The sequence below is a fragment of the Panicum virgatum genome, chromosome 2K (assembly GCF_016808335.1).
Source record: "Panicum virgatum strain AP13 chromosome 2K, P.virgatum_v5, whole genome shotgun sequence".
NCBI lineage: Eukaryota > Viridiplantae > Streptophyta > Magnoliopsida > Poales > Poaceae > Panicum > Panicum virgatum.
In genome coordinates, this window is record NC_053137.1 from 55,911,662 (window position 1) to 55,927,134 (window position 15,473).

At 49.4% G+C, this 15,473-nt stretch overlaps 2 protein-coding genes across 4 annotated transcripts; both read left to right on the forward strand.

The window, feature by feature from the left end:
- Positions 1 to 234: 234 nt before the first annotated feature.
- LOC120687531 (serine/threonine-protein kinase/endoribonuclease IRE1-like) lies at positions 235 to 10,517 on the forward strand. 2 transcript variants are annotated; one of them, XM_039969549.1, is made up of 7 exons: positions 235 to 796; positions 1,243 to 1,456; positions 1,540 to 2,903; positions 8,526 to 8,698; positions 8,797 to 9,043; positions 9,143 to 9,437; positions 10,160 to 10,517. In XM_039969549.1, exons 1-7 carry the CDS (start codon positions 462 to 464, stop codon positions 10,304 to 10,306), a joined length of 2,775 nt encoding a protein of 924 aa, XP_039825483.1. In that variant the 5' UTR covers positions 235 to 461; the 3' UTR covers positions 10,307 to 10,517. The 2 variants fall into 2 exon arrangements, with proteins under 2 accessions (XP_039825483.1, XP_039825489.1); XM_039969555.1 differs by having other exon boundaries at positions 244 to 796; positions 1,243 to 1,453.
- An 889-nt stretch (positions 10,518 to 11,406) lies between these two features.
- LOC120687549 (protein SET DOMAIN GROUP 40-like) lies at positions 11,407 to 14,094 on the forward strand. 2 transcript variants are annotated; one of them, XM_039969565.1, is made up of 6 exons: positions 11,407 to 11,643; positions 11,730 to 11,883; positions 12,334 to 12,465; positions 12,556 to 12,696; positions 12,877 to 13,080; positions 13,209 to 14,094. In XM_039969565.1, exons 1-6 carry the CDS (start codon positions 11,489 to 11,491, stop codon positions 13,842 to 13,844), a joined length of 1,422 nt encoding a protein of 473 aa, XP_039825499.1. In that variant the 5' UTR covers positions 11,407 to 11,488; the 3' UTR covers positions 13,845 to 14,094. The 2 variants fall into 2 exon arrangements, 1 of the variants encoding a protein (XP_039825499.1); XR_005680783.1 differs by having other exon boundaries at positions 11,447 to 11,643; positions 12,334 to 12,475; positions 13,209 to 14,088.
- The last annotated feature ends 1,379 nt before the right edge of the window (positions 14,095 to 15,473 follow it).

Sequence of the window (15,473 nt, forward strand, 5' to 3'; positions counted from 1 at the left end):
GGCTAACTGCCGTCATATGAAGATTTAAATTGATCTTTTCAAAAAAAAAAGATTTAAATTGACTAGTGCAGCGATAGCGCGAATTTTGAATAGAGCTTTTAGTTTGCTTATAGATATTGTTTGAAATTTTGAAGAGTACTTGCGTAAATCCAATTTCTCCCCACAGTTACACGGCTCGTTGATGGCAAAGCGCGTAGTACACCGGCGCAGCAGATCCTCTGCCGCCGCCGCCGCCGCCGCCGCCACTATTCTTCCTCGTGCTCGCAAACCCATCGCTTTGACTCGCAACCGGCGCCACAGAAAAGAAGAAAAAAAAAACGAACCGCTTCGAGAAGCCTCCTTCCCCTCTTTCGCCCCTTCCTCGCGAAGCAATCTCATCATCCCCCAGAGTCCAACTCCGGCCAGATCCGGACCCGACCTCTCCGCCGGGCAAGCCCTAGCATGCCCCGCCGACGCCGGCGATGAGGTCGCTCCGCCGGGTCCTCGTCCCGCTCGTCCTCCTCGCGGGGCTCGCCTTCCGCGTGGACGACGGCGGCGCCGCGCTCCTCCTGCCCCCACCCCCCGCGCTCCCCGCGCCCCCGCCCCGCCTCGCGCTTCCCGGAGGAGCTGTTCCGGAGCACGATGGGGCGGCGGCATCGGGCTCCACGGAGATCGCCGCCGCGGGGGCGAGCTCCACCGGGATCGTCGCCCCGGCGGCGCCCAAGAAGCAGTCTCTCCGGGAGCTCTTCGTCCTGCCGCAGCCCAGGCGCCACGAGCCGGCCCGCGCGGTGAGCGGCGAGGCGGAGGCCGAACCCCGGTGAGTCCCCTGGTCCCCCTCCCCTGTTCCCGTTTGTGGCGGTGGTGTGGGTTTGGCTCTGCGCGGTTGCAGCTTCTTGGCGGAGCTGTCGTCCCTGCACTCGACCTTTTGGACTATTTCGGCAAACGAAATGTAGCTAATACCTAATAACATGAGGTTTCTTGTAGTCAAGGGGCCTTCTTGGTTTATCTGTCAAAAGTAGAAGGGTCCTGGGGCTCTTCTTGTTCCGTGCTGCAATGGAGCAAGTCTTGCCGATTATGTTTCTTGTAATGTAGTCACTTCTTTCTGCACCATAGTAGTTGTGGGACTGAGGGTTCCTTACAGATCTTTGGGTGATTATTGGCATGATTTTGGGGTCGCTGGAGTGGAAGGAAGCATGGGAGTTATGTTTTGTTGACGGGTCTGATTGATTGACTGGAAGTAATTTTGCTTGTCTCTGTGAACAGCTCTGTGCTTCAGTTTTACGACAACGGGACAATTCAGCTTGTGGACCGGTCATCACATTCTCCTCTGTGGGAGATCTCCACAGGTCCTCCGCTTTCAGATCAAATCACCACTGCGGAGTCTGGTCTAAATTACCTCATATATCCTTTGAACGGAAATGAGGACATGAACGGGAATGGGACTGAACTTTGGGAAGTTTATAATGGCAACAATGTGGTATGTTTTTCTCAGTCACAGTGCTTATCTGAAATTTTCCTGGTACAGATATTTGTTTCTCACCCTTGCCTCTATTCCTGCAGAGGCTTCCGTGGAAACTGGAGGAATTTGTTGCCAGAAGTCCATACATTCGGGATTCTGTTGTTACTGTTGGATCAAAGGCTTCAACTGTTTTTGTAGTTGATGCTGACAGTGGTGAGATTATTTACAAGCGCAGCATTCCAGCTGCCTTGAATGAATTAGAAGGACCAGGGATTGAAGGAGCACCATCCAAGTTAAATGCTCGCACTAGTGATGACAGTGATAATATCATAGTGGTTGTGAGAACTGACTATTCTCTCAGTGCATCAGATCTTGGCAAGCATTTATTTAATTGGACAAGAACTACTTTCACTGCAAACTACTATGTGAAATACAACCACCCTGAAATGCTTGATCAGTCATCCTGCCTGCGAGGAGATATTCCGTGCATTAGAACTGAGGGTTTGCCACTTGCTTTACCTGATTCAGATGCTAATGCAATTATCTTGAAAGATGGGACCCTAATAATCTCCAGGGATGATACTGATGCTCTGAAACCGCTTAAAACCTCAAAGAAGCTACCAAAAACTGCTGACAAATCAAACATTGTCTTGGATGATGCTCAAAATCAAACCTATGATGGTGCTCAATCTCATTTCATCTCTCCTGATCCTGAAGCTCAAAATCAAACCTATGGATGGTTATTCCCTGTTTTTCCCATATTTCTGGTCATAGGTTATCTGCTGAGCTTGACCTCTGCAAGCAAGTCATGTAGGCAATTTGTGATCCAGCTTATGAAGCCATTTATGCGTGACAAGAAACCGGTGGACATTAGGGGCAGGTCAGAGGGAACTCCTAAGAGAAGAAAAACACGGAAGAAAGATGGGCTTGTCAATGGCCATGAAACTGGTGAAAAGGAGAGCGGTGAAACTGGTGGGTCAACTGATACACCAGTTAGGGAAAATTCTGCACTAACAGATAAAGGGGTCACAGATGGCCTTAGTGGTCGTCAGATTGGTAAACTCTATGTCTCAAATAAAGAAATTGGTAGAGGGAGCAATGGTACAGTTGTTTTTGAAGGATCTTATGGTGGTCGTCAAGTTGCTGTGAAACGTCTGCTGCGTTCCCACAATGATATAGCTGAAAAGGAGACTCAGAATCTTATTATATCTGACCGGGATCCTAATATTGTTAGACTCTATGGTTGTGACCATGACAGTGATTTTGTTTATATCTCCCTTGAGAGGTGCCACTGCAGCTTGGCTGATCTAATCCAAAAACACTCCTCTTTGTCGTCTGGAGATTCCATTGCTAGCAATGAAGTTAGTATCAGCATCAATTCAAAGATTTCAAATGTTAAGAGAATAGATGTGGAATTGTGGACGCAGGATGGGCTTCCTTCGGCACAACTCCTGAAGCTGATGAGGTATGGGACTGGCCTCCCTTTCTGCTAGTGATGTTGATTAAGTTTTATGTTGCAGTAATACTATGTGTAATAATTTCAGCATCATTTATTTTGTTAAATAAAATGTTTTTAAAAGGATCAGGCTCAATTTTCAAACAATTGCAGCAGTTTGTCTTGTGCTGTGCGCTGATCTTATCGTGGAATCTAAATAGTCATGGGTGTTTTTACTGACTGTATTACAACTTTTTTTTGTGTGTGTTGCCTCTGAGACAGATGTTGCAATTAGTTAAAAACAGAGGACACAATGTCCTCTTCATGATTAGCAATACAAAATAAAAGGCTCTGATTAAAAGCCACAACAGTTGCTAACATGTTGACTTGTCTACGAATTGTGCAAGAATGTTTCTGTTAAATTCTATTTGGAATATCATTGTGTGGCTTCTTATACTATTGTTATGGACGCTTACGTGGGCCAAACATATCAGCGGCAACGTCGCAAGACGAAGAAGGCGCAAGAGCTGGCGTTGTCAGCAGGGACTCCGGATCAGGACTAGTTGGTTACAGGCGTCGTCAGCAGGGACTCCGGATTAGTAGGATTAGTTTGTTACAGTTTGTTAGAGTCGGCTGTAGGGTTTGGCAACATATAAGCCAAACCGTGTAGGAGTAGAGGCAGGCATGTATTGAGCAAAGATCTCCTTGACGCAAGGGGATCCAGCTCAAGTTGCCCTCTGTAATCTGCCATCGTTTCCATCTAATAAAGCTGTCCTCGTTGAGTCCCAACATCTTGGTATTCAGAGCCAATTTCTTCCCCTGCGCACACCACAAATCCCACCCAAAATCCCACCCAATTCTCACCCTCACCCAATCCGCAGTCATGGGCGACTCCTCGATCGATGATCTCAAGAAGATCCTGGACAAGCTCCTGGACAAAGTCTCCGGTCTGGAAGGCGACTTGTCCACGTTCAAGGTTGATCAGGGCCGCCTCCACGTCGCCGTGAACAACTTGCAGACCAAGAAGCTGGAGTCCGGCGACCACTCTGGCAAAGACTCCGGCACTGGACCCGGTGACGGCTCCCCGCCGCCGTTCCAGCATCGACCTACCGTCGGTAACGTCGCCAGCCACAAACTTCGCTTCCCCAAATACGACGGCTCCGACGATCCCATCTCGTGGCTTCATCGCTGCGAGCAATTCTTCCGCGCGGCACGCACGGAGGATGATGAAAAGGTCTGGCTGGCTTCCTTCTATATGGAAGGCGATGCACAGCTTTGGTATTATCGGCTCGAACGTAATCAAGGCGTGCCCACCTGGCCGCGATTCGTCGAGCTCGTTAACCTGCGCTTCGGTCCACCTACTCGCAGCAACCCCTTCGGCGAGCTCATCTCCCTCAAGCGCACGGGCTCCGTCGTCGAGTACCAGAACGCCTTCCTGCAGCTACTGGCTCGCTGCGACGGCGTCTCGGAACAGCAGCAGATCAACATCTTCACGTCCGGCCTACGCAATCCGCTGCAGGTGGACGTCGAGCTGCAGCGACCAGCAACCTTGGAGGACGCCATGGGGCTGGCCCGTGCCTTCGAACGCAGGCTATCTCTGGGGGACGGCGACACAAGCGACGACCGCGCGCCCACTGCGACACGAACCACGCACGGGAGCCGCCCAGGGCTGATGCCTCCCCCACCCCTGGCAAAGCCGGCTCCTTCACCAACGTCCGCGGCCTCGTCAGCAACGCGTTCCATGCCACCTCCAGCATCAGCAGCACGGCCACGCCCAGCGCCAGGCACGCGCTTTGCCCGTCTCTCGCCCGAGGAGATGACCAAGCGCCGTGAGGAAGGCACGTGCTTCTACTGCCCAGAGAAGTTCTCTCGGGAACACATGAAGCAATGCTCGATGAGGGGCATCTATCTACTCGAGGTTGATGGTGAGATTGATGTCGACGACAATGCGGACGACAACGACGTCAACATCTCCCTCAACGCCCTGACCGGGCTTGCGTCGCCCATAACGATGCATCTCGGCCTCACCCTCCAGGAGCACAACGTTCGTGCCTTGGTGGACTCAGGCTCCACCCACTGCTTCATCGACTCCGACACAGCAAGCCGCCTCGGCCTTCGACCACGCCCGCGCCCCGGCATGACGATCGGCGTGGCCAATGGCGACCGCATCCCCTGCGAGGGCCTTTGCGCCGCGCTGCCCGTCCAGATCGGCGATGAGCACTTCGCCATCGACTTCTACATCATCCCGCTCTCGGGGTACCAGGTGGTCCTTGGATGCCAGTGGCTGCGGACACTGGGTCCGATCATCTGGGACTTTGAGCGGCGCTCGATGTCGTTCTGGCACATCGACCACCGCGTTCACTGGCGCGGCTTGGATGCCGGGCACGGCGGCCACGTCTACACTACATCTGCGGTCGACGTCATGAAACTCCTCCTTGCCGAGTTTGCTGACATCTTCACCGAGCCAACAGGGTTGCCGCCGGCACGGTTGTTCGATCATAGGATACACCTCCTGCCGAACACGCCGCCAGTGGCTGTCCGGCCCTATCGCTACCCCCAGCTCCTGAAAGATGAGATCGAGAAGCAGTGCGCCGACATGCTCCGCCAAGGCATCATCAGGCACAGCACATCACCGTTCTCCTCGCCGGTCCTCCTGGTGCGCAAAAAGGACGGCTCCTGGCGTTTTTGCGTGGACTACCGGTCTCTCAACAGCAAGACGGTGAAGGACAAGTTTCCCATCCCAGTCATCGATGAGCTACTCGATGAGCTTCGTGGGGCGCGGTTCTTCACCAAGTTGGACCTCCGCAGCGGCTACCACCAGGTTCTGATGCACCCCGACGATGTCGCCAAGACCGCATTCAGGACGCACCATGGCCACTTCGAGTTCTTGGTCATGGCGTTCGGCCTTACCAACGCGCCGTCAACCTTCCAGGCGTTGATGAACGACGTCCTCCGGCCCTTCCTGCGACGGTTCGTGCTCGTCTTCTTCGATGATATTCTCATCTATAGCTCGTCTTGGGCAGAGCATCTGCAGCATGTTCGTGCGGTGTTCGACACTCTGCGCGCGAACCATCTCACCATCAAGCAATCCAAGTGCACGTTCGGCACATCGTCGGTGTCTTACCTCGGCCACATCATCTCCCACGACGGCGTCACGATGGACCCAGCCAAGGTGGCGGCCGTGCAGGCGTGGCCGACTCCCACGACGGTCCGTGCGCTCCGCGGCTTCCTGGGGCTTTCCGGGTACTACCGGAAGTTCATCCGCGACTACGGGACCATAGCCCGCCCCCTCACGCAGCTGCTCAAGAAGGCGGCATTCCGGTGGACGGCTGTGGCGGATGAGGCGTTCCAGGCTCTCAAACTGGCGCTGACCTCAGGGCCGGCCCTGCAGCTTCCGGACTTCACCAGGAGCTTCATCGTCAACTGTGACGCGTCGGGCAGCGGCTTCGGCGCGGTGCTCCACCAGGACAACGGCCCCATCGCCTTCTACAGCCGTACCGTGGCTCCGCAGCACGCCAAGCTTGCTGCTTATGAGCGTGAGCTCATCGGCCTTGTCAAAGCCGTGCGCTTCTGGAGGCCGTATCTCTGGGCGCGTCCGTTCATCGTCCGCACTGACCACTACGCTCTCAAGTTCCTCCTCGACCAACGTTTGTCCACGATACCGCAACATACTTGGGTGAGCAAACTTTTCGGCTATGATTTTTCAGTGGAGTTTCAGCCAGGCAGGTCCAATGTCGTCGCCGACGCTCTCTCTCGCCGCGATGAGGACGCCGGCGCGGTGCACGCCTTGTCCGTGCCATCATTCACCCTCTACGACGACTTCCGCAAGGAGGCGGAGTCCTTGCCGGAGATCATCACTGCGAAGGAGCTGATCGCCAACGGCAAGTCCACTGCGGCTTGGTCCATCGTTGACGGCCTCGTCTTGCACAACGGCCGTGTGTTCGTCCCATCGTCGTCCTCCCTGTGGCCGCAGCTCCTCGACACGGCTCACGGCGTCGGCCACGAGGGCGCCCAGAAGACCTTGCATCGGCTGCGCGCGTCCTTCTTCAACCCACACGCTGCGCGGCTGGTGCGTGACTACATCAAGGGCTGTGCGGTCTGCCAGCGCAACAAAACTGAGCACCTTCATCCGGCCGGCCTGCTGCAGCCGCTGGAAGTGCCAAGCTCGGTCTGGGCGGACATCGCGATGGATTTTGTGGAGGGGTTTCCTCGTGCCGGTGGCAAATCTCTGGTGCTCACCGTGGTGGATCGCTTCTCCAAGTACGCGCATTTCATTGCGCTCAGCCACCCCTACACTGCTGTCTCCGTTGCCCGGGCGTTCTTCGACAACATCGTGCGCCTCCATGGGATTCCTTGCTCCATTGTGAGCGACCGGGATCCAGTCTTCACCAGTACGTTCTGGTCTGAGTTATTCAACCTCGCCGGCGTCAAACTCAGGCTCAGCACGGTGTTTCATCCGCAGACGGATGGACAGTCCGAGGTTACTAATCGCATCCTGGGCGTCTATCTCCGTTGCCTCGCTGGGGACAGGCCAAAGAGCTGGATCAGATGGCTACCGTGGGCTGAATATTGTTATAACACCTCTTTTCAGACGGCCCTCCGAGCTACGCCTTTTGAGGTCGTCTATGGCCGTGCGCCGCCGCCAATTGTTCCCTACGAGCAAGGGCAATCCAGAGTACCAGCCGTGGACAGACAGCTGAAAGACCGTGACACTTTCTTGGCTGAAATCAAGGAACGCCTTCTGCACGCACAGGATCTGATGAAGCATTCCTATGATGCCAACCATCGTGACATTTCGTTTGAGGTGGGTGATTGGGCTTGGCTTCGTTTGCACCAGCGAGTTGCTGCAGCCATCAAGGACAGAAGCGGTGGTAAGCTGGCACCACGCTTTTATGGTCCCTTCCGAGTGGAAGCTAAGGTTGGTCCTGTGGCCTATCGGCTAGCTTTGCCTCCTCGTGCTCACATTCACAATGTCTTTCATGTGGGGTTTCTTAAGAAGTTTGTGGGCGATCCTCCCAGTGCCATGGTCCCTTTGCCACCAATTCACCATGGCAGGGTGCTGCCTACCCCAGCTTCAGTTGATAAAGCTCGTATGGTGCGGGGTGTGTGGCAAGTTCGGGTGCAGTGGGTTGGACAGCCGGCGTCTGATGCAACTTGGGAGCCTGTACCAGACTTTACTGAAGCATATCCGGACTTCCAGCTCGAGGACGAGCTGTTTCGGAAGGAGGGGGGAAGTGTTATGGACGCTTACGTGGGCCAAACATATCAGCGGCAACGTCGCAAGACGAAGAAGGCGCAAGAGCTGGCGTTGTCAGCAGGGACTCCGGATCAGGACTAGTTGGTTACAGGCGTCGTCAGCAGGGACTCCGGATTAGTAGGATTAGTTTGTTACAGTTTGTTAGAGTCGGCTGTAGGGTTTGGCAACATATAAGCCAAACCGTGTAGGAGTAGAGGCAGGCATGTATTGAGCAAAGATCTCCTTGACGCAAGGGGATCCAGCTCAAGTTGCCCTCTGTAATCTGCCATCGTTTCCATCTAATAAAGCTGTCCTCGTTGAGTCCCAACACTATTGTTATGCTGGGCGGGGCGTCCTCTGGTGCGTACCTGTAATACCTGTAGTTTCACTAATTTTTTGTGGTTTCTCTTATGCAGAGATGTGGTTGCTGGTCTTGTGCATTTGCACAACTTGGGAATTATACATCGTGATTTGAAGCCTCAAAATGTCTTAATAAGCGTAGAAGGACCTATTAGAGCAAAGCTTTCTGATATGGGTATCAGTAAGCGCCTGCAAGATGACATGACCTCTGTTAGCCATCATGGCACAGGTAAGGAGGTTTCCCTTTGCAGAGGCTTGTATGTTGTTTATCACACTGCTTAAGCACAGTTCTTAGCTAGCGGTTTAATCCTTGATAGTATGTTGCAGGATTCGGAAGCTCTGGCTGGCAAGCACCAGAACAGCTTTGTCATGGTCGTCAAACTCGTGCAATGGATCTGTTTAGTTTGGGCTGCCTTATTTTTTATTGTATCACTAGAGGCAAGCATCCGTTTGGTGAGTACTATGAACGTGATATGAACATTGTAAACAATCGCTTTGATCTCTTTGTTGTGGATTACATACCAGAAGCAGTACATCTTATTTCTCAATTGTTGCATCCAAATCCAGAGATGAGGTAAGAACTAAGTTCCTGTACAGTCTAAGTCTCCTCGATTTTCATAGGTTATATATCTGTCTTCTTGATGACTGATCTAACTTTTTATAACATTAACAGACCAACGGCAGTATATGTGATGCATCACCCACTCTTTTGGAGCCCTGAATTGCGCCTTTTGTTTTTAAGGGATACCAGTGACAGAATTGAAAAAACCAGTGAAACTGACCTCATAGATGCACTGGAAAACATAGGACCTGTGGCGTTTGGTGGAAAATGGGGAGATAAATTGGATGCTGCTTTGGTTACAGACATGGGTCGTTATAGAAAATATAACTTTGAGTCCACTCGTGATCTTCTGAGGTATATCAGAAATAAATCAGGTCATTACAGAGAACTTTCAGACGACCTCAAGGTTTGTTGCGTTGCACTTGTTATTGTGTTTGATTTTATCATTTGATGTATGAATAATTGAATACAGTTAAATTATTGATTTGTTGCTGACCCAATTAGATAGGCTGCATGCACTACCTGATAGTTTTGGCTAGATTTCACCGTCTCCACTGTACGCCAAAGACCATGCAATAGGAACTTAGGAAGAAGTTTGCTGATGAATAGAGAGAATTTTATAGGATGATTAACTGAACAGATTATGGTGAATTAGCTGTTTTTGACATGTCATTTTAACTAGGTTTTGGCATTTCTGATTTCTTCATGTCTATCATCTCGTCCTGTTTTGTGCCAAGAAATGCTTTGCTTTGCATAAGCGGATGTGTAGAGTGCAAGGTTCAATTGTAAGGAAATACTAGTTCTGTTATGCCTAATTATGGTATGATGACATCTACATTCATCATGCATGGGAGCTAAAGCCATGTTGAGCCTGATAAGTTTCATAGTTTTCCATTGGTATTTTAATTACAGATGGGCACTGCTTCAGGGATTTGTATGAATTAGGATACTAGGCTACCCCTACCATCACCTTTTTTGTCTCCCTCGCATTTTAGAGAAGTTAAATGCAATTTTTTTTTGGCAATTTTTAGATAAATTGTGTTTTATACTACAAATTGATTTGCCTGCCAGTAGAGTCTAGCTTTGTTTTGTTCTCATAAGGCAATGGATTAATCAATATGAATCCAGGCAATACTTGGGTCACTGCCAGAGGGATTTGATCGCTACTTCGCAAGCCGATTTCCAAAGCTGCTAATCGAGGTCTACAAGGTCATGTGGGTGCATTGCAAGGAAGAGGAAGCTTTCAGTAAATATTTCAATGGAAGCTCAGTATAGCTGCTGGGAGGGGATTGCCCTTTCCTCATTGTACAAACTAACACACACTGATGTAGCGAAAGTTGTATGTACATGTGATATGTGTATACCATATTATCATAGAATAAAAGAGAGTTCAATCTGTACATTATGTAGCATAGAACTGTGTTGCCTATAAATCAAAGCTTACTGTTCATTGTGGCCCTTGGAAGTTGGAAAACAGGTTGTTGAATTTTGTTTGGTCTAGTTTGGTGGAAAGTGAAATCCAGTTGGTAGGCCGTGTTATTTAGAAGCAGTAGATAGACTCACAAGATCCTGTCATTTGAGCAACACTCGCTAAGTCGCCTGTTTGATTTGGACAAGGCGTGCCGACTTGGATACCACGCCAACACTTGTGTTTGTAGGATCTATTTTCTCAATGTCTACAAAGAGAGCAACAGATTTGTATTAATGTTCATGTATGCAAACTATCGGATACTATAGCATTGTGGCCTAGGTAAACCAATGGTCTTGTGAATGTTGGGTGAAAATGTAGTGAAGTACTACAATTATTCTTAATAAATTTGGAGCAGGCACTACCGCAAGAACTTGTCTAACTCAAAATTTCTTTTTTTTTTGCATCCCTTGGAATTAATATTGCTTACCATGAATGGATCAATGTAGCAATCTTCTACTCCCTCCGTTATAAATTGTAGGTTGTTTTGATAAATCTAAATACATAAATTTTGCCATGCACCTAAATAAAACATTATATCTTGATACATGATAAAAATTATATCTAGATTTGCTAAAAAAACGATCTACAATTTAGAACGAAGAAAAATATCCTCTTAGTGCACCCCTAAGGCAAGTAGTGGCAACCAGTCAAAAAAAAAGTTCTCTTGCATCGTTTCTTTGTCAGGTGCGGTTACGACGCCCAGCGGTCGGTCAGGTAAGAATAAGATAGCGGTGGATACTAGCACTGGATTTTAATAACGATTTGAATTGGAGTTTCGAGTTTTAAATGTAAATTTTAGGTGATAAAATTTCGACACGGTTCTAAATGTAAAACAGAAAGTACAGAAATGGGCATACGAACTTCTGAATTTCCCCAAAACTTCTGAATTTCCCAGTGAACGTCTCAGGCGGCGGCTTCCCGTAACCGTGATGGCGTAAACCCCTGCGCCACGGACACAGAGCGTAAACCCAAGGCGGCCGCCGACGATGGAGGCGCTCCTCCGGTGGGCGGCCGAGCTTGGCGTTTCCGACTCGCCGCCTCCGCCGTTCCCATCCTCTGCCTCCGCAGACGCTTCCTCCTCTTCGCCGTCCTCCTGCATCGGCCGCTCCCTCGTCGTCGCCGACTTCCCCAACGCCGGCGGGTAAATCACCGGCCCCTCCCATTCGCTCGCGGTTTTTTTGGTCTCCCAGCGCTCGCCTCACCGCGTTTGCCTGCCTTCCGCCGCAGGAGGAGCCTCGCGGCGGCGCGCGACCTGCGGCGCGGTGAGCTGGTGCTGCGCGTGCCCCGCGCCGCGCTGCTCACAAGCGACCGCGTCGTGGCCGACGACCCCCGGGTCGCTGCCTTCGTCAGCGCCCACCGGCACCACCTCTCCGCCGTGCAGGTACATGGTTTCTTCCATCAACGGATGCGGAGGGAACATGCTCGGTTGAAGCTGTCCTTGGTGTTACCAGGAATTTGGGGATAAGTGGCGATTATGATTGGGGCGCACATTATTGCTGTAGCATAATTGTATTAGTGCCACCATGAATTTGGGGCAAGTTTGGATGCAGCTTGTGTTTGTGCTATACAGTTGTTACATCAGATACAGTTGGTATGCTCAACTTTGCAAACGTATAGCATACCTTTTGCTTATGAAATCAAACTAAATGCAAATCAGAACATCTGGTTCAATTACTGGCAAATTGCACAATTTTATTTGATGGTATGTCATATTGGTGTTTCTGTTTTTGCTTTTAAAGTGCCACTATAGACCATTGTTGTTTTCCTTGTTGCGTCTTCTTCAGCATTCCTTTTAGTGCTTACTGACCTTCTCTTTGTAATTCTATTACAGATATTGATCGTGTGCTTATTGGCTGAAGTGGAGAAAGGGAGGAATTCTGTCTGGTATACCTATCTGTCTCAGCTGCCCAGCTACTACACTGTCTTGGCTACCTTCAATGATTTTGAAGTTGAAGCTCTCCAAGTATAGTTCGGTAGTCTATCAACAAATTCTCTATTCTCCATTATCCTTGGCTATGCATTCCAATGCATCCAGTGATTTTGATATTATCAGGTTGATGATGCCATTTGGGTTGCACAAAAGGCTACCAGTGCCATAAAATCAGACTGGGAAGATGCAACACCACTGATGAAAGAATTGGATTTTAAACCTAAGCTTTTGATGTTTAAATCCTGGATCTGGGCATTTGCAACGGTATAGTTGCTTTTTTTTCTCAGTTTGTCTCAGTTCTTCAAATTTGGTCTGCTAGCTCTGGCTGTTGATTTAGTTACAATGCGAAATTCGTACTAACTCATGATTCTATTTAGTTTGTTTAGCTCTATATCTTTATACTGTACCTGTTTGTTTTCTGAAGTTTCATTTTCCTTAATTTAGGTGTCTTCACGCACATTACATATTGAATGGGATGAAGCTGGTTGCCTATGCCCTGTGGGTGATTTGTTCAACTATGCTGCTCCTGATGATACTTCATTTGAGGAAGATGATATACCTGAAGCTGAGAGATTAACAGATGGTGGGTATGAAGATTCTAATGCATACTGTTTGTATGCCAGAAAAAATTATAAAAAGGGAGAGCAGGTTTGTTTCTTTTTTTCCCAATACAACATTACATTATCCTGCTTATTTTTTTCTTTTTGTGTCTGTTTTTTATACACTTAAGTTCTTTTTATGTCTCTGTTTTTGTACACTTATATCATTTTGTACAGGTCCTACTTGGTTACGGGACATACACAAACTTGGAACTTCTTGAACACTACGGTTTTCTTTTGAGTGAGAACCCTAATGAGAAAACTTTCATCCAATTAGATGTGGATATTTGCTCAATCGGAACTTGGCCAAGAGATTCGTTGTATATTCATCCAAATGGACTACCCTCATTCGCATTGTTATGCGCATTAAGGCTGTGGGCAACTCCTGTGAACCGTAGAAAGGCTGTCAGTCATCAGATTTACTCTGGATCAATGCTTTCGACTGAAAACGAGATGGAGATTATGAAATGGTTGATCAGCAAATGTGAAGGAACTTTGCAACAATTACCTACTCCCGTTGAATTCGATGAAAGTCTGCTCGTCTTCTTACACAAAATACAGAATAGTACCAACTGCAGGACAGACCTGAAGCAATCAGGTTTTGAGCAGGAGTTTGCTGTGTTCCTCCGTTTCCATCGATTGGAGCTCGACTGTTCTGATAACAGTCAGTTCCCGGTTCGAATTCTGAGATCTCTGGAAAGATGGGAACTAGCTGTCCAATGGAGATGCAACTATAAGAAGACGCTGAAGAAATGTATTTCATACTGCGAAAGTTTAGTTCACGAGCTTTCCTTGCAACTAAACAAACAATAATCAAGGACTCCACGTCATGTGCTAGTAGTTCTATTTTCTTTTCTTTCTTTCGATGCTGCAGTAGAGCATCTGCCTTTCTGAACTGAAAGCTAACTTTCACTGCTAAATTGACGGTTCTTCATCGTTTCGTGTTCGAAACTCATGAACTCATCGGCATTTTGGCCGGCTTGTGATCGGTGAATCCTGGAACAGTGAAATGACAAGCTCGCAGTGTCAGCTGTGCTCAGAGTGAGCCGTTAAACTATTTCAATTATTCCATGTTTGTGAAGCATAAAGTTGTCGTTACAGTTTTTTCACCCTCGTTGGATTAGGGCTCATCCTAACAAAAGTTTATGAACGAAAACCTCAAACGGAAATTGAACAGATGGGAGAAATAGCCGACCTACAAAAGATGTTGGTTCAGAACATTTTGTGGTACTGGTAGCCCTCAAAACAGAAACGGCCAGTTGGGGGCCCACAGTTAACTTGTACCACATCATATTCCAGCCAAGATCCCTCTGTACGTAGTAGGAAAACAACATTGCAACAACATTGCTGGCATGCATCTCGCCTGGACAGTGGTACATGTTACACGACTCTCCACCGGAGAGAAGTGTGATTGCTCTATTCAAGAAGCACCGACTATCTCGAGGCTGCCCCAGGGCCAGCCTCTGCCGGCAGCGCTTGGTCTCCCTCGAAGTGGGACTCGGCCAATTCCTCAGTGTAGAAGTGCTTGCGAGCCCGCTTGGCATCACAATCACTGTTCGCTGGCGCCGACTCCTGAACGACATCAAATCGGAGGATGCCAGGTTCGCCAGGTGCTCGCTCCTCTTGGGCAAGGTGGGCTTTGCCAATGTCCAGCTGCTGCGTCGCCTTCCTCCTCGCCCGAGTCGGCATGGGTGCCAAAGGGGGTGTGGTGTATCCGGGCAGTTGGACCGTGGTCAATGGGGCCAACTCCACAGGAGTTGGCGGCAGAGCCGGTCAACCGGACCAGCCAGGCCCGTCGCAACAGGACAGCTGGCCTCGCCGATCCACCAGCTCAAAGCTGATCGCCTCCGCCTGCGCGGCCGGATTTGGCGCAGGCTCTCCATGCAGCTGGCCGCCTGGCCGAAGCGCTGGGAGGGAGCGTCCTTCACCAGGGCGGCAGGATCCAGCACAGGCACCGTACCTGCGTACCATGGCAGCCAGCCCGGTCGCCAGAAGCATCCACGGACCACGGGTCGTAGCACCGGACGCATCAGAGGGGGCCGCCAGACCAGACTACGGGCTCGTTTGGTACGGCTTGCTTCGGCTTCAGCTAATGTAGCAAGTACTGTTTACGTACTATAGCGAAGCTGCAAAAGTTAGAGTGTATTTAGTTGGTGAAAAAGTTTTGGTAACACCAAAAGTTTTGAGACTGTAATATATTTCATTATTACTTGACAAATAATATCTAATTATAAATTAATTAGATTTAAAAATTCATCCCGTGCTAATTAGTTAGACTGCATAATTAGTTATCTTTTTCAACTCTATTTAATGCTCCATACATGTGTTAAAAGATTCGATGTGATAGATACTGCATAAAATTTTTTGAGAACTAAGTACCTTACATTTTTCCAGCTTCACCACTGTTCACCGCTGTGCTAGTTCATTTTCCCACCTCGTCTC